The sequence below is a fragment of the Typopeltis vanoorti genome, chromosome 13 (assembly GCF_054136105.1).
Source record: "Typopeltis vanoorti isolate ZY-2024b chromosome 13, IOZ_Tvanoo_1.0, whole genome shotgun sequence".
Lineage (NCBI taxonomy): Eukaryota > Metazoa > Arthropoda > Arachnida > Uropygi > Thelyphonidae > Typopeltis > Typopeltis vanoorti.
In genome coordinates, this window is record NC_143561.1 from 6,470,207 (window position 1) to 6,493,796 (window position 23,590).

The 23,590-nt window shown below is 35.8% G+C and overlaps 1 protein-coding gene across 1 annotated transcript in view; it reads right to left on the reverse strand.

Moving 5' to 3' along the window:
* Nucleotides 1-556: 556 nt before the first annotated feature.
* The window catches only part of LOC150099908 (uncharacterized), a 156,672-nt gene continuing 133,638 nt past the window's right edge, over nucleotides 557-23,590 (reverse strand). Inside the window, exon 5 of the mRNA XM_090402519.1 lies at nucleotides 557-9,234. Coding sequence (XP_090258645.1) covers nucleotides 9,070-9,234 — 165 coding nt within the window. The 3' untranslated portion in view covers nucleotides 557-9,069. The remainder of the gene's footprint in view (nucleotides 9,235-23,590) is intronic.

The window sequence follows — 23,590 nt, forward strand, 5'->3', positions numbered from 1 at the left end:
TCCCCTCAATGAGTCTTGACAGACTTTATGTTCTTAGGAAGGACCTCCCACGATGAGTCTTTTGACTCCATGGAGGCCTAAATAATAATAATAATAATAATATATCATTTTAATGTAAAAGAGATCAAGCATGCATGTGTGTATGTATATATATTCTTTCAATTGTCCAGAAGTCATTTTAGAGAAAGAAGAGAGCAAACTACTGTTTAGTTAACATACATGTTGAACAGTGTATATAGTAGTGTTTCCTAACCGCCACATTTGGGAAACACACACACACAGTATATGCCTTCACTCATCCATAAATCGTTTTAGAGAGAAAGAACCACTGACTGTTTGGCTAAAATATGTTCAACATATATTTTAGCAAAATACAAAACTTTTTCTTTAATAGGATGTTTTTGTTTACCTAAATTTCTGTTTTAGTAGATTTCCATGCAAATTTCTAAATTGATTATTATAAGTGAGCTACACATTTCACAGTTTTTATGTTTGAATTCTTATTTCAAGATAGTACAATGTCAGCTAAATTTTGAGGAGGGAAATTTTAAACCAAGATATTAAAAAAAATAGTTTATTTCAGGTTTTCTATGGCACTGCAGTATACATGCTGTTACAGCAGGAAAAATTAGAATTATGATTAAAAGTTGATGGAAGAACCGTTGTCAAAATTTTGCAGCATGTTTTGGTTTAACATGTATTATTAAGTAACAAACATCATAAATAATTACCAGACACGAAGTTTTAAAGGTAAATATTTAGTAAAGTTTTTAATTATACTTATCTTCAAATTAGGAAATTAGCACTTAACAGATTTTTAGTTTTACAACACAGGAATAATATAATATGAGTAATGGACTGCCAGCTTGCTAATCCAAGCAGGTATATTGTTTAATATCATAGTTTACCAAACTCAAAAACTTATTTCAGTAGTGCTGCCATTCAGAATATGATATCTGAACACGGTATTTTATAAGCCTGCAAATTATGTACTTATTGCTTTATATATATATGTCATAAATGAGCATTTAACATATTTTATCTTTTAATATTACTAGAGAAAATTTTATAAGGAACTGCTATAAAAACCTTTCAGATTATAAAGACTATACAATAAGTAATGGCTATTACATTATTAAATGCTACTTTGATGAGTCTCCTTTAAAGTTAGACACAGAGTGACTGCCTGTTTCTTCGCCCCAGCAAATTATCACCCACACATTTAGCAGTTTGTGAATATGAAATCATTAAGAACTTTCCATAATACTTAAAAAATGTACATGTAAATACAGTTTTTTATGGTATCATGAAAACAATTAAACCCATCATTAAACTGCAAAAATAGTACAGAGAACTCAACAGTGTTCCAGTGTTCAGAATAATGAGCTGCCAACAGCTAAGATTTACTTCATGCATTCCTAATCCTATATAGTACGAACTTTATAAAACTACTATGTGATAGTTCACATTTATGAACAAAAAAAAAAACATCTACCACCCAAGCATTATTTAATGATAATAATAAAAATAATGTGAGCCTTAGTAGCTCAGTCAGTATGGATAATGCCCTTCAATTGGAAAAACCTGTATTTGAATTCCATCTAGAATATGAAAAACCTTTGAGGCCTTTGCAACCTTTTTGGTCAGTTAGCTAATCTCATACAGAGATGGCAGTGTCTCATCCTACCCCTTGCAAATCTGGATTTTTCATCCCACAAAACAGGTAAACCGGCCAGAATAATACACAAAATTTATAGACATAACATACAATGCAGATAAGATTAACCACCCTATAATAAGCAGTAAAGAGGGTTGACAAGACTTGCCCATAACAGACATTCAAAGCTAACACGAAAGGGGAGATAAAATAATAATATTATCTCATCTTCCTTTTACCCTCTTTTACCTTGCGATGTCGAGGGTTTTTGTTAATCATTGGACCTCAAACCGTTCCCAGGATAAGGTGGTCAGCCCTATGCCCCAGTGTATCCTATATCCTGTAGTGTCGAGTTCTTCAGGCCAATTTGCCTGCTTTGGGGGATGAAAAATCCCAGGATAAACTGGGGAAAAAATCCTACTGTCCATGCCCAAGACCGGCTAACTTCACTATGGCTGAGGAAGATCCTTCAGCTCCTCACATCACTGACAGGAATCGAACATAGGACACTCCTTCCCCGGGAATATGGTTACGAAGCGCACAGCCACTAGGCTAACTGCACGGACTATTATTATTATTATTATTAAGGAAAGGATATGTGGAATTATAAGGCTGGTGATTATGGCAAGCTTACGGAGACAAATTGGAGCTCATGGAAAGAGGAGTTGAGCAGCAAGGAAATAAATGTTGCATGGGAACTTACAAAGAAATACATAACAGCATCAATGTACAAATGTATCCCAAAGGCCAAAAGGCTGAATAAGGTAGGTGTAAAATAGATGAATGTGGAACTTAAGCATGAAATCTAGAAAAAGAAAGTACAAGATGAATAATGGTAATCAGCAGTCACATGAAGAATATAAAGAACATGCCAAACTTTCCTTACTGAGTGACTCAGTAAGGAAAACAAAAGTAGAGTATGAGCAGAAATTGGCAAATCAGGCTAAGAAAAACCCTAAGGAGTTTTTTAGATATGTGGCAAGTAGAAGGAAGAATGATCATGGAAAGATGAAGTTAAGGGGTGAAAGTGGTAGAATGGTAACTGCTGCAGAAGACATTGTTGAGGTATTCAGTGATCAATTTATAATGGTGTTTCATCCTGATCAGGGTGGAATCATAAGGAACTTCAGTGTAAAGGACAGCTTGTGAGTTAGCAGGAGGTATTTGAGGAAATAAATAACCTTGATGTTAATAAAGTGATAGGATTTGATGACATATCACCACACATCTTAAGGGAATGTTCCAGGGAACTAGCAGTAGCATTGGCATCCCTGTTTAATAAGAGTTTTGCAAAAGCACAGGTTCCAAGGGAGTGGAAGGAGAGAAAAATTGTTCCATTGCATACAGGTGGTGATAAGGCTGTAGCTTCAAATTATATAGGCCGGTCTGTATATCTGGAGTTGTGAAGGTCCCAGAGAGATTGGTGAGAAGTAGGATACAGAAATGGGCTGATAACAGCAGTATTCTCTATGGTTATCAGCATGGGTTTGTTAAGAGGAGATCATGTTTCACTAACTTACTTATTTACTATTGCAAGGTGACAAATACCTTGGACAAGGGTGATGCACATACAGTGGTGTACTTGGATTTTGCAAAGGCTTTTGATAGACTGCCACATGACAAGCTCTTAAATAAATTGAAACAGATGGGATTGGATAACAGACTTCTGTGTTGGATAAGTGACTGGCTGTTGGATAGGTATCAGAGAGTTGTATATGGGAGTGCAATCAGTGGTGAGCTATGGAAATTTTAACAAAGGGCTCGCGCATCGTCGAGGAAAAAAAAAAAGCCGTATTTCACACAAAAACTTTTATTAATACAGCTTATGTACAAATTTCAATCAAAAAGGATGAGAGAACAATCAACCTCTAAAGGCCATCATTTTTAAACACATATTTCATGATCTACACATGAAATATTTGCACACAATCAACTTTGTTAATTTATCTTACACAAGAAAAACATTTTTTAACTATCAAAATATAATAAGAATGAAATATTTTATAATTTTTTACAAAACATTTGATTGGCTACTGGTTTCACCATATGATTGGCTATGAGAAGAGTAAAGATAACACATGCACATATTTTATTTTCAAACTTGGGCGCATTCGTTAGAGGAGTTGGAACAATAATTCCAAATAATCTATACACTACGAATAGACTAATTTTTGTTAGGTTATCGTATGAATTTGTCGCTTAATATTTTTAAAAAAAAATTTGTTTTTAAAATAATAAAAAAGTAAACAAGAAGAATAAGGGGCTCGCAAATTTGAGAAAAATTAAGGGGCTCGCTCGAGCCCCTTATAGCTCACCAATGGATGCAGTATCTCGAAAAAGAAAGGTCACCAGTGGTGTGCCGCAGGTTTTTTTTGGGGCCATTGTTGTTCAATTTGTATGTTAATGATATTGGGGTAGGGTTTAACTAGTGGCATCTAGCTGTTTGCAGATGATGCAAAACTGGGGAGAGCAATGCACAGTCAGGCTGATGCTAATGCCTTACAAGAGGACTTGAATAGACTGCATGAATGGGCAGGCAAGTGGAACTATCAGTTCAATGTTGCCAAATGTAAGGTTTTGAAATTTGGTAAGCAATGATGGGATGCAAAGTATACACTTGATGGGGAAACTTTAACAGAAGTAGAGGATATGAGAAATCTAGGAGTGATGGTGGACAAGGACTTGAAATTCAGGGGCCACATTGCACAAGTTGCGAAGATATCACATTGAATAATGGCAATGATTCAGAGACCCCTGACATGCAGAAATAGAGAGGTTATGATTCCATTGTATAAGGCCTTGATCAGATCTCATATGGATTATTTTGCACAGATTTGGCCGCTGGGTTTTCATGGTGATGAGGATATGTTGGAAAGTGTACAAAGAAGATTCACAAAGGTATATTGAGAGAATGTAAGTTGTAGAGCCTCGTGAATAGGTGGAAGAGGGGGGGGGATATGATTGAGACATATAAGCTGGCCAGGGGTTGTTATCAGGTAGACATGGAAGAGATTTTTCATAGAATGGGAGAGGGGAGTAGAACAAGAGGCCATTGCTGGAAACTGTATAAGAGTGTGAGCAAAGGAGTGAGAAGCAGGTTCTTTGCATGGAGGGTGGTTGGTAAGTGGAATGCATTGCCTGAGTGTGTTCCGGATGTGGACACATTGAATCAGTTTAAGATGCGGTTGGATGAGCATTGTATGCAATAGTGAATACCTCCAACGATGAGTCTCTGACTCCATGGAGGTAAAATGTTAATAATAATAATAATTATTATTATTACGAGACATCCAGGGAGTCCAAAGACTCATCAAGGAAGGACACCTACTCCACAACTCTCTGTCTACACCAATCCGCCAACTACTTACACCGATACCATCTACCGCCGACCACCACTAGTATTTTCGCACAAACATCCATGCCCACAGCGGGATGCAAACCCGCAGCCTTTTGGCTGGAGAGTGGATATGCTAACCACTCGGCCAACCATGCTGGCTTGCTGTAGTAATGTTATTATTAGCATTATTTAGCTAGGAATATAAAATAAAGAAATCTTCTAAGCCTTTTTTCCCCTATTAGGCAGCATTCTTTGGCAGGCATGCACAGGCAAAAGTATGTGAGCATGTCATGATATTGATACTTTCTAAACTTAGGCTTAACCTGAACATCTTATAATTTTATCTTTTTTCATCAGAAGAGTTTTATTTTATATGTAAGAGTTTTTTAAACTCTAACCTAACTGGCCCATCAGTGATGTGAGGAACGTTTATCTGGTCTCTTTCAACTAAAGGTGAATGAGCCGGTCTCATGCAGAGGTAGGGGAGGTTTTCATCCACCAGAACAGGTAAACCTGCCCCATGAACACACACGGATTACAGTCATGAATATGTCCCAGTTCTCAGGCCCGGATAAAATTGGGGGTTGGGGAAAGCAACGGTGAACTACCCTGTAAAAATCCCACCAAGAATACTTTGTGGACAATGTCTACAAAGTCACCTACGGTCAGAAACGGCTGAAAGGAAAAATCAGTCAGTCAGACCTAACTGGTCTGACTGACTTATTTGTCTCCTAGTAAACTTGTCATCCATCTACCAGTAAACTGTAAGGCAGACAACTATCAGCATTTCACATTTTTAATCTTGAAATGGTTACTGCTGTGTGCAAGTTTTTCTGGATTATGAGAAAAGCTACTTATGCAAAAACTAGGAAAAGGTTCCTCTAGTCAGCAGCTAGAATCAAACCTATTAGTTCTGTCTTCTTTTAATTTAGTGTCAAGGGTATTGCCCATAAGGCTATGCGTGCCATCTGAAAAGCTTGTTCATTAACATTTTTAACTTTCCTGAATATAATTTGGACAGTAACAGTTTTTGTTCTTCAAAACATTTGCTAGCTCTTTATATTATTATTAAAGTAATATATAAAATAAAATATCTTGCACATATGCTACAAACATCAGTAAAATGTAGCATTTATAATCCAAAAGGTTTTCACAGCTGAACACCATCAATATATAATCTAATTACAGAACTCTGACAAAGATATCATTTCTGTATTGTAAATTACACATTGTAAATTAAAATTAGAAATGCTGTTTACACAGAATGCACTTTATCAAATTATTATAACTTGAAGAAAGAGTAAGAGTTTTATGGATGATTGCTTGAAGTATTTTGCCTATTAGGGTAAAATCCATTTTTTAGTAACTAAGCAAAGCTAGACAAAAGTCTACCCAACAAAACCAACATTTTTGTGAAAATACATATAATCTCTCTATAACACCTGCATTGTATTATGTTCTCATTATGGAAAGTAATTCCAATGTGCAAATGTTTTGTTTTTTTTAGCTTTGCTTATTTTTATTTATATATTATTATTTTTTTAAAAACTAAGTATGATACCAATAATACATGATTGAAGAATAATAATGAAGAATTATTTTTACTACTTAATGCCAAGAATATCTCTATAAAATCACAAACTTGCAGACTTACAATAATAATAATAATAAAAAACTAAAAAAGTTCATAATCCATTTTTGCTATTTACACAATTAAGCATATGGCTTTTTATTGAATATTTTATCATTAGTAGAAGCATATTCTCATAAATATGTGATGCAGGTTGAAATGCACAGCCAACCAAAATGGAAGCGTCCCTGCTTCCATTCCCATAAGGAATATTTGTGACACCCACATTAAAAAAATATATATTCACATTTATGATGCTCACATTAAAAGTAACTATAAAAAATTAATAACTGCCTGAAAACGAAATTATGGCAACAAAAATCCATTACATGTCTTTTAAACTAGAAAACTAATCAGACTATTAAAAATCCACATTCAACTTAGATTTCAACTTGAAATGTAAGCTGAATTACAGACTTATATTCATTATTTTTCACATAATAATAATAAATAGTTAAACTAAAATATCACTACTTAACACTTAAAAAAAAAAAAAGAAGCTTTTTTTTTTTTTTTTTTTTTAGATGTTGGGCCTATATACAAGAGTTGGCTGGTCAACCTTATAGTACTTTAGTACCGTATATGGGTAGTGGGTTGGGAAAGGAGGAACTTGTTAACATTCGATTTGAAAGTCTGTAAATTGTATTCCTTGGGAAATACCTCATGGGGAAGACTGTTCCACAGTACAGCAGTAGCAGGGATGAAGGAGGAAGAAAAGAAACTTGAAAAGAAGCTTAAGGTTAGTTTATTTTATTTGAAAAACTACATAATTTCTATTTAATATAATTCACATTTTAAAAGTTCTTGATATACTGTTGTTTATTTTAAAAATTAGAAACTAATCAGGTATCTAATAAAAAGAACCATGGCATATAAAATTTTTAATGCTGCAGATAAGACTGAGAATGGTAAACCTACCCCCCCCCCCCCCCCCCGTTTTGTGTGTGTGTCTTCAACTACAGCATGAAATGACTTTTCCATTTTATATCATTCTTTTAAAAGTATTTCTGTATTAATCACATTTTATAAAATGCTGAGACTTTACTCTTAACTGGTTTGTTCATGCAATCCAAGCTGAGCAATTATCTGACTGGAACAGTTGAGAACTGCTTAAAAATTACCACAGTCATTTGTGTGAATTTAAAGTATGTGTGAACATTTAACTGTAACTTAGCAATTTATTTTTACAAGAAATGTGATTGCCAAAAGCAGTTTATTTCAAAATTTGAATATTCAGCCTTTAGAAATACACAACATTATCCAGGATATCATACCTAAATTACTATGATCCGAGTTTCATGAGTTTTCTAAATGATTTACATAGACAGAAATAGGTATGCTTATCACTTGATGCACAATCAGTGAAGACTCAAAGAAATTCCATTAAGATGGAATGGATGACATTACACACACACACACACACACACACACACACACACACACACACACACACACACACACACACACACACACACACACACACACGTGTGGAGTGATATGCTGACTTATAGAGATTACACTTTATCACAATAATTTCTTCATATCAATTATTAAGTAAAAAATACCATAGGAAATTTGTAATTTTAAAAAAATTTTTTTCCCTTGAATTCTATACAGAAAATGGTTAAATATAGTGTAAGTTTCATGCTTTCCATCACTGACAAACATAAAAACATACCAGTAAATGAACTACTAATCTAAAATCTCTGAACTACTAATTACCCTACGCTCTTAAGAAGACTTTAATGCAGTTCTTATAATCAATGCTTTATTAAAGCTTGCTAATTGCTACCATCACTTCTTTCTGATATATCATATATACATATCCATAACATTTCAACATATTTTCAAGAATATACATATATAAATTTTATTATCAGTAACAATGATGCTTTTTTTAAGAAAAAATAAAAAACATATCTTTAGTTTACTAATGAAATATACACCATTTATTACAACAAATATTTGAGACATGTTTAGATGGCAACATTTTACTGTATTTGCAACTTTGAATGACAGGCAATGATATCTGATTACACAAAAATACTGTACAAATATGATGCATATTAACTGCATCAATGTTGTCTGGCAAATAACATAATTTTATACATGGTTTTATTTACTCAATAGGCATCTACAGAGCATTATAAATGCTCGATGTTCTTGAAGCCCTCCCCCCACCTTACACACACAGTCTTCTGAGATTATAGTGAAATTAATAAAAACTATACACAACCAACAGACCCAAAACTGGTCCAGAACCATCTTAGGTAAACAGAATTATCATTTACAGGAGGTGGTCTAAGAAATGATTATGAGATTCTTCATTCCAAGAATATGGAGTGGGTTGGGGAAAAGAAGAGAAGCACTGGTCCCATCCTATCTGTTAGGAGTCCAGTGAGTAATGCCAAATTCTTATATGACAGCAGTATTTGCACCTTAACTTCAACGACAAGTAGACCGCGAAAGATTATCCTTATGGTTATATGGGTGTTGATAAATGGTTTCTGTGAATGAGGAGGATGGACCATGGTTATGTAACTGCATGCCGCTAGGAAGATACAATCCTGGATATGCTGGAGGAGGATCATAGTCACAATCTCCCATTACCTATTTTGGAATATAATTAAACATTTCAGCAAAATTAGGAAAATCTGTAAAATACTTTAAACTGATATGTAATTTACAACAGATGAATACAATAACAACGTAAACTGTTCTAAGAAACTTATCAAATCTGTTTTTTCCATTTGTTTATTAAATATCTCTATAGTGCAGCTGAATTAAATTCTGGTCATGCTGTGAGGAATCTTTATGTGCACGTTTAAACAAAGGTGACTTAGCCAAGTCTGGTACTGTGGTAGTAGGGACGAATGCTGGTCTTGAAATTCAAGCTTGCTCTTGTTATCATCCAGGGAGTGAGAGGTGTGATTGAAGTCTGATTAGCAGAATAATGAATTACTGACCATTTAAAACTATATATTTAGAAATTTATGTACATTTTATCATACAAATACAACATTTATTTTACAAATGATATTCTATCTTTCAATTTAGCTACTTGAATACAAATTCTACCCTACGGTTCTTCTTTATGAACTGGTCAATAATATCGTCATAAAAAAGTTGCTTGTAACTTCATTTTCCCAAGCAACAACCACACTTGTAAAGGCTGGCTGAGGCTCACTGACTAGAGCTACTTTGACTGCGTATGGCCTTGTGTTTAAGACAACGTGAAGGGAGTGGAAATGGCTATGCATGCGCATGAAATCACAGTGTTGCAGTGAGGACCTGGAAGCTCCTACAACCGAGCAAGCCAAGGTAGCATTGACTAGACGAGCAAGCATCAGCCTTCGATACACAATGGAAAGCTCAATTATTGCCGCACAAGCTTAAGACGTCTTCGGTCTACAAAAATAAAAGCCTAAATGGAATGCTTATAAATGCATGCATTTATTAACAAATAAATATTACTTCTTTCTCAATTAATAAGCTTACGCAGCAAGCATGGAGAATTTGCCCGTGTGGTAGCATAATTTTCTCTCCAAGAAACTTGTGCTTATCCTAACACAATGCAGGCAAACCAGCCAGAGAACACAAGTGGATTGCATAGTGCTGTGTCAGTGGCCCATTACAATGAGTTCTGGGACTGTAAGGAGGTATTAGGTGGTAATAGTAGTAGTAGTAGTAATAATAATAATAATGAAAAAACACTGCACAGTTAAATGTGCAGTGTTTTTTTTTTACTGCATATGCAGCATCAGCTCTCGATTATTCAGTGCATATACAAACTAAAAAAAAAAAGATTTGATTTATAATATGTAAAGCAAATGACTACAATATTCTTTCTTCCATTTCTAAATTTCTGAATAACTATCAGAAGATTTTGCCACCTTCATAATGTTTAGGTTCTATTTTCTTATCAAAATCTTCCCTAAACTGTTTATCTATTTTTACACACTGCTTTATCTATCAGCATCTGCCGACTTACTAGCTAGGAAGTTTCGATATGCTTTCTGATTTTTGAGAAGTAACTTCTTGAGACCACAATGAACACCAAACTGGTGCTGATTTACTGAAATAAAGAAGATAAAAACAGAAGAGATTTTGTTTTTGTTCTAAATAACAAATATAAGATTTTATAGTCAGGCAGTAATGATCAGGGATAGGAAGGATGGCAAGCCATGAAGTAGAGCAATTGGGCAGTGTCAAAATGAGGAATTGGGCGATGAGACTTATTTGTATATAAGGTCATTACAAAGGAGCATTCTGCCATGGAAAAAATGGAAGAATTATTTAAATCATTAGAGAAGGCAGGTAACATAAAGAAAAAGTTAGTCCTTGTTGGAGATATAAACAGCAGAGTAGGAAATAACTATTATTATTATTACAGGTATCTCCATGGAGTCAGTATACTCATCGCGGGAGACCCAAACTAGCCACACAATATCTGTCATATCTCTTCTTGAATTCATTTACAGATGAAGAACTCACGACTAAGTCAGGCAATGAATTCCACTCATTCACCACCCTCCAGGCAAAAAACCTTGTTCTCACACCCTTGTTACCCACACTCTTCTTTAATTTCCAGGGATGACCTCTTGTTCTTCCATCACTATCACACAGCTGAAACATTTCCCCTGCATCAATCCTATAAAAACCTTTCAATAATTTAAATGTTTCTACCATATCCCCTCTTCTCTGCCTATCAACCAACCTCTGCAATCCACAAGTTCTCAATCTATCAATGTAGGGAGCATTGTTTACATCACTCACCAACTTAGTCACTCTTCTCTGAACCCTCTCCACAGCCTCCTCATCTCCAAGGAATCCATGTGACCAGACCTGAGCACAGTAATCCAAATATGGAAGTATCAACGCTTTATAGAGGAGAATAATAACCTCTTTATCTCTGGATGTCAGTGTGTTCCTCAACAACCAAGTAATCCTATGTGCAATCTTGGACACCTTAGCAATGTGTCCCCCTGAACTTCATCTCCTTATCTACCAACACCCCTAAGTCCCTAGCCTCATCAATCTCTTGGAGTACTGTTCCATCAATGTAGTACACAGCTGGTAATCTTTTAATCCCAAAATGCATAACTTTACACTTTTCCACATTGAACTGACATCCATTACCTTTTGCCCATTCTACCAGCTTATTTAAATCATCCTGCAAACTTTCAACATTAGCTTGATTTTTTATTGCGCTACCCAATTTTGCATCATCAGCAAACTGAATATCTCCCTTTAAGCCATTTCCTACATCATTTATATACAAATTAAACAACAATGGCCCAAGCACAGAGCCCTGAGGCACACTACTGGTCATCTGCCTCATCCTGGACTATGCTCCTCCATACACCACCTTCTGGTATCTCTCCATGAGCTATTCTCCTATCCATATCACCAATTTAGTATCTATTCCCATCTGCTCCAATTTGTGTAACAGTGTTCCATGGGGTATCCTGTCAAAGGCCTTAGCAAAATCCAGAAGTACAACTGTGTAGCCAGTTCCTTTGTCCAACTCGGATGCCATTCTATTATAAAAAGTTAATAGATTGCTAAGGTAGGATCTACCTTTAACAAAACCATGTTGGCCTCTATAGAGTATCATATCCTGATCCACCCATTCTTGAATTTTGTCTTTAACCAACTTTTCCAATACTTTTACCATTACTTCTGAGATGGTGATTGGTCTGTAATTAATTACCACAGTTTTAGAGCCACCTTTATGCAAAGGAACCACCTTGCCTAACTTCCACTCCCTAGGGACCATACCAGAGTTCAAACTTAAGTTAAATATCCAAGTAAGAGGGGTTGACAATTCCTTTGCACATTCACGCAACACCCGAACTGATATTCCATCTAAACCTACAGCAGTGTTTGCATTTAAATTTTGCAATATATTAAATACCTCTGATTTCTTAACTTCAATTCTCACATTAGTTATTGCTACAGGTACAGAGATATCCTCACTTGGGTGATAGACTTTTGAAAAGTGATCACTCAGTACCTTGACTGTCACATCTGATTTTGTCATCTCAATACCATCAGCACCCGCTAAAGTTATCCTTCCGAAGTCATTCTTCCTTTTACTTGCCACATAGCGGAAGAACTCTTTGGGATTACCCTTGATCTCATTGGCTAAGGTCTTCTCATAATCTGATTTAGCTTTTCTTACTATGCTGGTAACCTTCTTAGCTTGAGCCTTGTACTGCTTATGGGTGTACTGATTGCATTTCTCCTTGTACATTCTCCATAACATTTTCTTTTTTTGCAGATCAAGCTTGATACTACTGCTCATCCATCTAACACCTACCTTGTTTGTCTTCCTGACCATGGGGACACAATCTGATATTGCTTTCCTCAGATACCCACTGATTTTATCCCATGCACTGCTAACATCTTTCCCCTGCAATATGTTCAGCCATAGGATGGCTGCAAGCTCACTCCGAAGCTTGTTATAATTGCCTAACCTGTAGTTCCATATATACCCCTTCTTAACAGATATTGCAACTTCCCAAGTCAATACCACACGATCGCTTTCACCAATTGGAGGTAACTAGGACACCTTACTTATGCATATATCCTCCGAACCAATAACCAGGTCCAACACTGACACCACGTGTCCCTTCAGTTATGTGCTGTTTCAAGTAATTATTTCATAGAAGATGTATGAACTCCATTTCCTTTTTGCTACGTGATATTTCCTCCTTCCAATTGATATCACCATAATTAAAATCCCCCATAATAATCACTAAACCTGCACTAATTTGCTGATGCATGAATTCAATATCCCCCCCCCCCCGGCCTATAGCAGCATCCAACTGTATATTTGATTACATTGGTCACTATTTCACACCAGACCGCCTCAAATGAATCCCCGTTCACATGTCTATCATCTTGATATACTACTTTCTTTGGCTGTAACACATCAGCTATCATCAATAGTACTCCTCCTCCTGTTCTATCTTCTCTATCCTCCCTGAAAATACTGTACCCATCACATTCAATTCCTGTGACCACATCTTCTGTGACAGTCAAGTTTCACTAATGCCTACAACTTTTGGTGAGATTGCACTGACTAATGCCAAAAATTCTTCTCTCTTATTTCGAATGCTTCTTGCATTGGTATACAAAAATTGCAGACTCCCTCTAGTTCTTGTACCGGCTTTAGAACTGATATACAAGTCACTAATTTCAGTAGTCCCATGCCAATTTTTATCCCTCTCTTCTGCAATTTATTCTGCGAATAAGGATCAATAAATATACAATCACTGCTAAAGTTTCTCTCTCTTACACTCACCTTTTCAATATTAGTTTCCCTGCCCAATTACTTCAACTTGTTCAGAAAACAGTAACTTCTTCAATCGCTTATGTCCTTCCATGTTCAGATGCAGCCCATCTCTAGCATACAACTGTCTTTTTCCTTCAAACACACTCCAGACATCAACAAATTCCAGACCTCTTTCAATATCATCGCTCGTCTACTTAACTCGTAATTGTCAAAACGAGGCAGCGCATTGACACCTTTCCTCTCCACAATATCTAACAATGTTCTTAAATCTTTTGCTACCCGATTTATACCACCACTCAGGTCATTTGTACCCACCATAACTATCATCTTGTCTGCATCATGCCCTCTCTTTATTGCTAAAGCTACTCTTTCTATTGGCCACCAGCCAAGCACTCTTCAGACATACCGCTCCCCATACCCTTAATCATAGAATCACCATATATCTTACCACTCTTAACTTCATTGAAGTCCACACAAGCATCACTCATGGACTCATTTTCTACGCTATTGAACATGACTCTCCCAGTTTGCTAATCATAAAGAACTAAACAAAATAATGAGTAACCTCTCTTTTAGTACATGGCGATCAGCATTCGTTTTAATAAATTATGGGAACTACTACAGTGTTAAGAATAACTACTTTAATTTCCCAACGTTTCAACCATCATATTAAGGTATCATGTGGAGCGTGTGCACGTGCACGCACACACACAGGGACAAGCTGCATTACAATTCAAACAGTATGCTAAAAATATCCAATTTTCCATTTTGACATTTGCCCACATTGTTCTACTTCATACTGCCTGCCATTAAAGAAGATTATCCTCATATTTAGTGTTACTATAACTACTCCTTTCTATCCCTGATAATTACTGCCTGACTATAACATCTTGTATTTGTTATTTAGAAGAACCTTTCCCAATTTTGTCTTCTTCGTTTCAGTCAATAAGCACCAATATGCTGCTTCTACCTGTTCTCTTAAAATAGGGAAGGCTCCTTCATCCAATGTTATTTATATTATGTCTTGGAGTTTTTGATTATTAAGGCTACAAACGCTTGCTTATCCTCTTTGTGCCTCCTGGCACATAAAGCCGAACTCCATTTCTTCTAGATACCTCTGTCTCTGAGTGACCAGTTCGGCTTCTCTCCAGCATTCTTTCCTTTTTCTGTCATTTTCACCAGCCTTAAAATTGCGAAGTTAATTTAAGCCTTCCCCTTGTCAATTTTACTTCTGGGATCCATGGGACTATTCAGAATCTCTCTGCTGACCATTCTCAGTATGTGTTTAATCCATTTCCATCTCCGTTTTTTTATTTCATCAGTGATATACTTTTTTTTTTCACAGTCAGCATACATAAGTCATCAATTGTTATACATTGGGAGGGCAAAATATTTTTACTATTCCTCCCACATACAGTACATTAGTACCCATATACGGTACTAATGTACTATAGGTTGATCAACCAACCTCTCATGTATGGGCTCAACATAAAAAAAAAAAAAGACATTTGGTTTGAAAACTATTTCATTTAGCTTCCTATTTTTAGATCAGCTTCCATATCTCTGATCCATATAACAACACAGCCTTAAAATTCCTATTGAAGATCTTTCATCATCATTATCAGCAATTGTCAATCCACTGCTGGATGAAGGCCTTTCCAAGATTACTCCAAAACTGTATGTCGATGGTTCTCCTTTTCCATGTCACTCCTGCATATCTGATGATATCAATCCACCATGATTTACATCAGGGTTGTGGTAATTTTTCCTCTTGTAAAATCCAATCCAGTACTTTTTTTTGTCCATCGTTGATCTTGTCTTCGAGCAATATGTCCAGCCCATTGCCATTGCAGAGGACTTAACGCCGTTGGACTTTTTTCTTTGGGGTTTTTTGAAGTCTAAGGTTTATGCCAACAAGCCCACGACCACCCATGCCTTGAAGGAGGAAATTGAGCACTGTATCAACAAAATTCAGCCACATTTATGCAAAACAGTCATGGAAAATTTCGACAAAATAGTGCGTATGTGCCAGCAAAGCCGTGGAGGCCATTTACCCGATATGCTATTCCACGCATAACCCTATACTGTATACTTTATGAATCAATAAGAAATTACAATTTTTAATTAAAAACCTATGTTTTCTATCAAAATTACTTCTTGCGTGAATTTTGGGACACCCTGTAGAAGACTCTCATTAGATCTTTCAACATGCCAGAATTAAATTTTGCTGCCAACTACAGAACGTTCCTACATAACAACTACTAGTTCATACACACGCTATGCGTGTGATGTACGCATTCTTCTGCTTTTATAAAAATACAATTGTATTCAGTTCATTTTATGGTTTTAGTGTAAACAGTTTTTAGCGTTTAAGTGTTCTTATTTTTTATACATCTTTCACCCTGATGAAGCCAACAGCTACAGTTGGCGAAACTAGTTGGTATAATTTAGTTTTAAAATAAATTTGACCTCCCCCCCCAAAAAAACCCCAAATAGTAGTCATTCATTCATTCTCCTATAAAAATCATTACAGCTATGTGGGAGTTGCTCTTAGGATGACAGTCTCCCAAATTTTTGGCAAATTAATGCAACCATACTTGTTCAGGTTAGAAGAATTTTTCCAAGTCATTGCTGACTCAAAAAATAATCTTTCAGATCTGTAACAACTCCTAAATAGCACATTCGTTTTCTTCCATATAATCCTGTGTGAAGGAATGTCCATAGCGTAGTCTGCCAGTCCTGACTTGCCGTAGTAATAGTAGCGAATGTATTTTTTATGTTCTTCCAGGCAGATGTTAACTGATCTTCCTGATATTTTAAGGATACTTGTGACATAAAGATTGTATAATATAAGCACGTATTCACAAGAAAGATATTTAATTAGCCAAATATTTTGGTCTGAAAATTGCAGACCATCTTCAGTGGCACTACAAGAACAGTTTTAAAAAATACAAGGTGGAATACTAACAACAGATCATTTATATATAGAACAAGCCACGTGATGTTATATCACTAAGTATTAAAGGGAAATATTTTTAAGCAGAGACATGATTGAATTAAAGATATTAATTAATAATTTAAATAATATAAAATTAATATGAATTAATGAGTTATCAGGATTAGACTTTCCCAGATTTTTGATAAGACCTTTCCTTGAATAAACGTTCAGATTTATAGCGGGATCTATGTAAGAGGCGAGTTTTTTAACAAAGGATGTTGTGGTTAGTTTCTATCCTGTGTTGAGCCAATCCAGATTTTTCAGGTTTGTTGTGATGAATGGAGGATTGATGTTCTTGGATTCTTTTTTCTAGAGGGCATCCAGTTTGTCCAAAATAGGAGAGATCACAGTTGCAAGGAATTTGATAAACTCCATGAAGAGATAAAGTTGAGCGTTTGTCTTTAGGAGAAGGAAAATGAGAAGACAATTTGTTAATAGGTGAATATGTAGCTGTTAAATCATATTTCTTTAAAATTCTTGCAATAGGTTTCTGAAATACCGGAGATATAAGGGATAGGCACTCGATGCATTGAAGCTTTGTTGTTGTGTGGAGGATTATAAGAATTGAGAAGATGTTGAATACTTTTTTCAGAAAAGCCATCGAGTTTCATGTGTTGTTGGATAGTAGAAAGTTCTTTCTGTAGATAATCAAAAGTAGAACAATTAGTTTTGGCTCTTCTGACGAGGCATTTTTTAATTCCTGTTTTTTGACAAGGATGATGGGCAGATTCTTTAAGAATATAACGACCTGTGAATGTTGGTTTCCTGTAAACTGTAGTTGTAAGAGTATTTGAAGGTGACCGGATGAGGAGAATGTCTAAAAATGATAACTGGTTGTTTTTTTCCATTTCCATAGTGAACTTTATACGATGATGTAAGGAATTGATACTGTTTAAAAAAGAAGGTAAGGAGTCTTTGTTGTGAGGCCATACAGTAAAGATGTCATCTTATCCAAAAGGATGGTTGAGGGAATATAGATGAGAAGAGGACGTTTTTCCAGATGTTCTAAATAAAAGTTGGCTAAAGCAGGAGAGAGAGAGAGGACTTTCCATGGCCGTTTCTTATGGTGAGCTTTGATATAAAATCTTTATATACAAATGTACCTCTCAAGGAGACTTTAAAATTACTGGCTGACATCTTTCCAGAAGACATTATAAAACTATTCGATTTCGTAATACACTCTGGATATTTCTTATGTCAAAACAAATTTTACAGCCAAGTAGAAGGGACGGCCATGGGAAGTCCTCTCTTTCCTGCTTTAGTCAACTTTTATTTAGAACATCTAGAAAAAGTCCTCTTCTCATCTATATTACCTCAACCATCCTTTTGGGTAAGATATATAGATCAGAAGAGCCAAAACTAATTGTTCTACTTCTAATTTTCTACAGAAAGAACTTTCTACTATCCAACAGCACATGAAACTCAACAGCTTTTCCGAAAAGAGTACACAACATCTTCTCGATTCTTATAATCCACCACTAAACAACAAAGATTCAATACGTCGAGTTCCAATTCCATATATCTCCGGGATTTCAAAACATATTTCAAGAATTCTGAAGAAATATGAGTTAACAGCTACTTATTCACTTATCAACAAATTATCTTCCCATTTTCCTTCTTCTAAAGACAAACACTCAACTATGTCTCTTCCTGGAGTTTATCAAATTCCCTGCAACTGTGATCTCTCCTATTGTGGACAAACTGGACGCTCTCTAGAAAAAAGAATCCAAGAACATCAATCCTCCATTCATCACAACAAACCCGAAAAAGCTGGATTGGCTCAGCACGGGACAGAAACTAACCACAACATCCTTTGGTCAAAAACTTGCCTCTTACATAGATCCCGCTATAAATTTGAATGTTTAGTCAAAGAAAGCATAGAGGCCTTACTCCATCATCCTAAACTAAATCAGAATGACTGTATATATATCTGTATTAAAAATCTGGGAAAGTCTAATCCGGATAACTTATTAATTCATATTAATTTTATGTTATTTAAATTATTAATTAATATCTTTAATTCAATCATGTCTCTGTTTAAAAATATTTCCCTTTAATACTTAGTGATATAACATCACGCGGCTTGTTCTATTTATAAATGATCTATTATTATTGCACCTTGTATTTTTTAAAACTGTTCTTGTAGTGCCACTGAAGGTCTGCAATTTTCAGAAAGAAATATTTGGCTAATTAAATATCTTTCTTGTGAATACGTGCTTATATTATACAACTGATCTTCCTGTTCGTCCATAGTAGGCCAAGTCACAGGAAACTTCATACACTCCTGGGTGTGATAAAGGGTGAAGTTTATTCTTAGGCGAGTGGATCAGAGTTGCTAGTTTTACATGCGGTTTGAAAGTGATGTGAAGGCCATGTTTCATCAGTACTTTGGCTATCTTTTCTGATGTACCTATGACATAGGGAATAGAGATGGTCATGTTGTGTTCCTGTGTATTAGGGGAGAGAGGAGTAATGGGGGGTGTATAGTATTTTATCTATTTTGTAGGGATTGTAGTCGTTGGCAAAGAACGTATGGCGCAGATAATTGAGTTCTGTGGTCAGAGCTGTATCATTAGAACAAATGGCTCTGGCTCTGTGCGAGTGTTTTTAAAATGCTTTACTGTTGGACTGGATGATGATGTGATTGTTTATGTAGGTATCTTCCTGTGTGTGTGTGTTGGCTTTCTGTAAATGGAAAAATATAGCGATCCATTAGTAACCTGCCTTTCAGATGAATCACCATCGTCTTCCATTTCTGTGGTTGATCAATCATCAACCACAGATCTCTTGCCTCCCCTACTTCCTCCAGTATAACCCCTCCAATAGAGTACGTAGCATCCCATCGATGTGTCCCAAACCTCAAGACCTTACATTTTGCTGCATTCAACTGATACCCCCAATCATTTGCCCATATGCCTAGCTTATTCAAATCCTCTTACAGGGCTACCACATCTGCACTGTTACTAATAACAATTCTCAGCTTCACATCATCCGCAAACAATTGAATATACCCCTGCAATCCACTGACAATGTCATTGATATAAAGGTTAAATAATATAGGTCCAGAACTGAGCCCTGTGGAACCCCACTTGTAACCATCTGCCTCCTTGAAACTGTCCCACCATACATAACTCTCTGATACCTATTGGACAGCCAATTCTGAATCCAGTTGACCAACCTGATATCCAAACCCACGTGCTGCAACTTAAATATCAGCTTATCATGTGGCACCCTGTCAAATGCCTTCGCCAAATCCAAGAAAATGGCAGTATATGCCTTTCCCTCATCTATTACTCTTGTAACTTTATTATAAAAGGCTAGCATATTACTAAAACAAGAGTTCACCTTAACAAATCCATGTTGACTCTCACAGATAACATTACCCTCATCTGTCCAATGCTGTATACGGTCCCCCACTAATTTCTCCAAGATCTTAACAACTACTGATGACACACAAACTGGCTTATAATTAGACACTTCCAATCTGCTACCGCCCTTATGCAATGGCACCTTCCTTCCATTCCATGGGCACCTTTCCAGTAGCCAGACTTTCACTGAAAAGCCAGGTCAAAAGAGCTGGTCAGTTCTTTAGCACATTCTCTCGAAACTCATGGTGAAATACCATCCAGTCCCACAGCTTTACTGACATCCAGAGTACTCAATATTTAGAACATGTTCTCCTCCTGCACCTCTAAACCTCGAACCTGCCCTATACCACTAGTATTAAAATTTATTCCTCCAGGATGAAATACACCAATAAAGTGTTCACTGAACAATTCCACTATGTCCTCTGCATCAGTCACTATATTCCCATTTTTATCTCACAATGTCATTCTTCCACAATCATTTCTCCACCTACTGGCCACATAGCTAAAAAATTCCCTAGGATTTTCTTTGGATCTTAGGGCCAATCTCTTCTCATATTCCAGTTTTGCCTTCCTTACCATACTAGTCATTCTCCTGGCCTGTGTCTTATATTCTTCATGCATCTGCTCTTCACCTGTCTCCTTATATCTCTTCCACAGCCTCTTCTTCACATGCAGTTCCTGTTTAATATTGTTTGTCATCCACTTTACTCCAAATTGTGTTCTCTTCTTAACTTGTGGAATACAGCTTACTATTGCTACTAACAAATATTCCTTCACAATTTCCCAAGCACTAATGATATCCCGGCCTTCCAATTCCTCCCTCAATCTCTCTCCTCTAACACTTTCTCTCTGTGTTCCCCTACTTACCTGCCTTCCCTCTATCCCTGGTTCCAGTGCTCCCTCGCATTCTTCTCATTCCCTCTCTTCCACTGTTCCTATTCTCTCCTCTTCTATCATTCCCATATCTCTCTCATTCCCTCTGTTCCACTTATCCTTTTCTCTCCTCTTCTATCATTCCCATAACTCTCTCTCATTCCCTCTCTTCTAATGCTCCTATTCTCTAATCTTCTACCATTCTCATAATTATTGTTTCTCTTAAAAATATTGTTTATTATCGATAAAATTATACAGTTTGGTATAATTCAAAATTACTTAAAAATAAACTATATTCTTCTTGTTTTGTTTCATGAAAAAATATCTTTATTATCGATAAAATTATACAGTTTAGTATAATTCAAAATTACTTAAAAATAAAAATTGTAAATCCATTCCTTTAATTAAAGGAATGGATTTACAATTTTTGGACATTACAATTAAATCCTTTAATTGTAATGTCCAAATATTTAAAGAGAGAGTAAACACGATAAGCACTACGAACACTCTACTACTTGCACAAACTGCATATAGACAACAGTGGAACTGTGCGACGGAAAGTGCCGCATTATTCTAATAGCTCGCATCTCATTATGACGTGCATATGCTTGCGCACGTAGCAATATGACACTATGGTAAATACAGTGCTGCTAGCATCCTTCGTCCTCCTAAGTGCTACAAGATGGATTTTTATTATTTTTTATACAAAATAAAAGAATTATATAGGATTGTTGATGATAAAATAAAAAATTACAAGCAAATATAAATAAATTAATAAATATATTTATATAGCGAGAAAAATTGGGGGTGCTGCAGTTCCATAGTGCCTATGCACGAGCCGCCCCTGGTCCTGATGTGTGACTCCTCCACTTGTTGGTTTTGTAATGCCTTAAGTATTGCACAAGTTTTTAGTGAATCAAAGGCTTTCTCATAGTTAATAAAACTAAGACATAGTGGTAATTGATATTCATTACACCGTTCAATTATCTGCTGTACAACTTGAATATGGTCCATTGTACTAAAGCCCCCTTTGAAAGCCTGCCTATTCTTTTGGTTGTGCTAGGTCTAGTGGTACAAAGCCTATGAGCTACGACTTTTCTAAACACTTTGTAAACCAGTGATAGTAGACTGATAAGTTGGTCAAGTCATAGTTCGTCAAGTCTTCTACCTCACCTTTTTTTATGTATCAGAATTGGGGTATTCTACCATGCTCTTGTTACATCATTTTTCTTCAGGCATAAAGTAAATAGTTTTGCTAAGAGTTTGTAGATTATTTCTTCACCTGTTTTCAGAAGTTCTGCTATAACTCCATCATCACCTGGCTTTCCCATTTTGCAAGCTTTGGATGCTCCATATAACTTCTTCTGGTAGAATCTGTGGTACTTGAGCTGTTTCATAGTTATCTTCTTCTTCATTCAATTCAATTCATTGAAGATCTTTATTTTGGTTTTATTATGGTATTTTGAGGTTTCCATGTATTATTTAATCTTCTGAAAGCAGTATTAGCTTTTATTAGTCTTTGCATTATATCCCTGTCAATTCCACCTTTTTTCTTAACTTTTTCTTAAAATTCTTAACTTTTTTTTTTCTATAGAATGCTGATTGATTTTGATTCCATTTGCTGATTAGTTTAAGTACTTTTGTTTTAGTCATACTTATTTTAAAACCAAATATTTCAGCTGTTTTATACAAGTCTTCCGATTTTGTTTGCATATCATTGTATTAGATGATATTAAAACTATGTTATCAGCATAATCTACATCTTCTGTGATGTAGGATACCATTTAATTTTCTTCTTGCATCTGTAACTTTTTTCATAATCCAACTGATACCTATATTAAACAATAACCCAGACATTACACAACCCTGCCTTATACCAGATCTTATCTCAAACCATTTGTATGTCGTTTGCTGTGCAATAATACGGCAATAACACAGTTTTTACTTTCCTTATACATTTCTTTGATTATTCTCATATATTTGTCAGGAATTGCATAACTTTTAATAATTAACCATAACATTTTTCTGTAATATTCCCATGATTTCTCAACTATTAGTCATAAAGTGAAAATCTGATCCTGATAGCCTCTATTTGGCCTGAATCCAGCTTGTTCTTCACCAAGCTTCCCTTCCACAATCCTTCTCAACCGTTTCTCAAGGATCGTGGAAGGGAAGCTTGGTGAAAAACAAGCTGGATTCAGGCACAAAACAGGGGCTGTCAGGATCAGATTTTCACTTTACGACTATTAGTCGTAAAGTGAAAGAAGCATAAATCTTACAAGGAACACTCAATAGGAAAATACCTCTGTAATTCTCACATTCAGTTTTATTTCCCTTTTTATATATGGGTATTATGAGAGCTCTACTCCAATCATCTGGAATTCTACCCTCTGACCAGGCCTTCTGAATTATGCAATGCAGTCATTG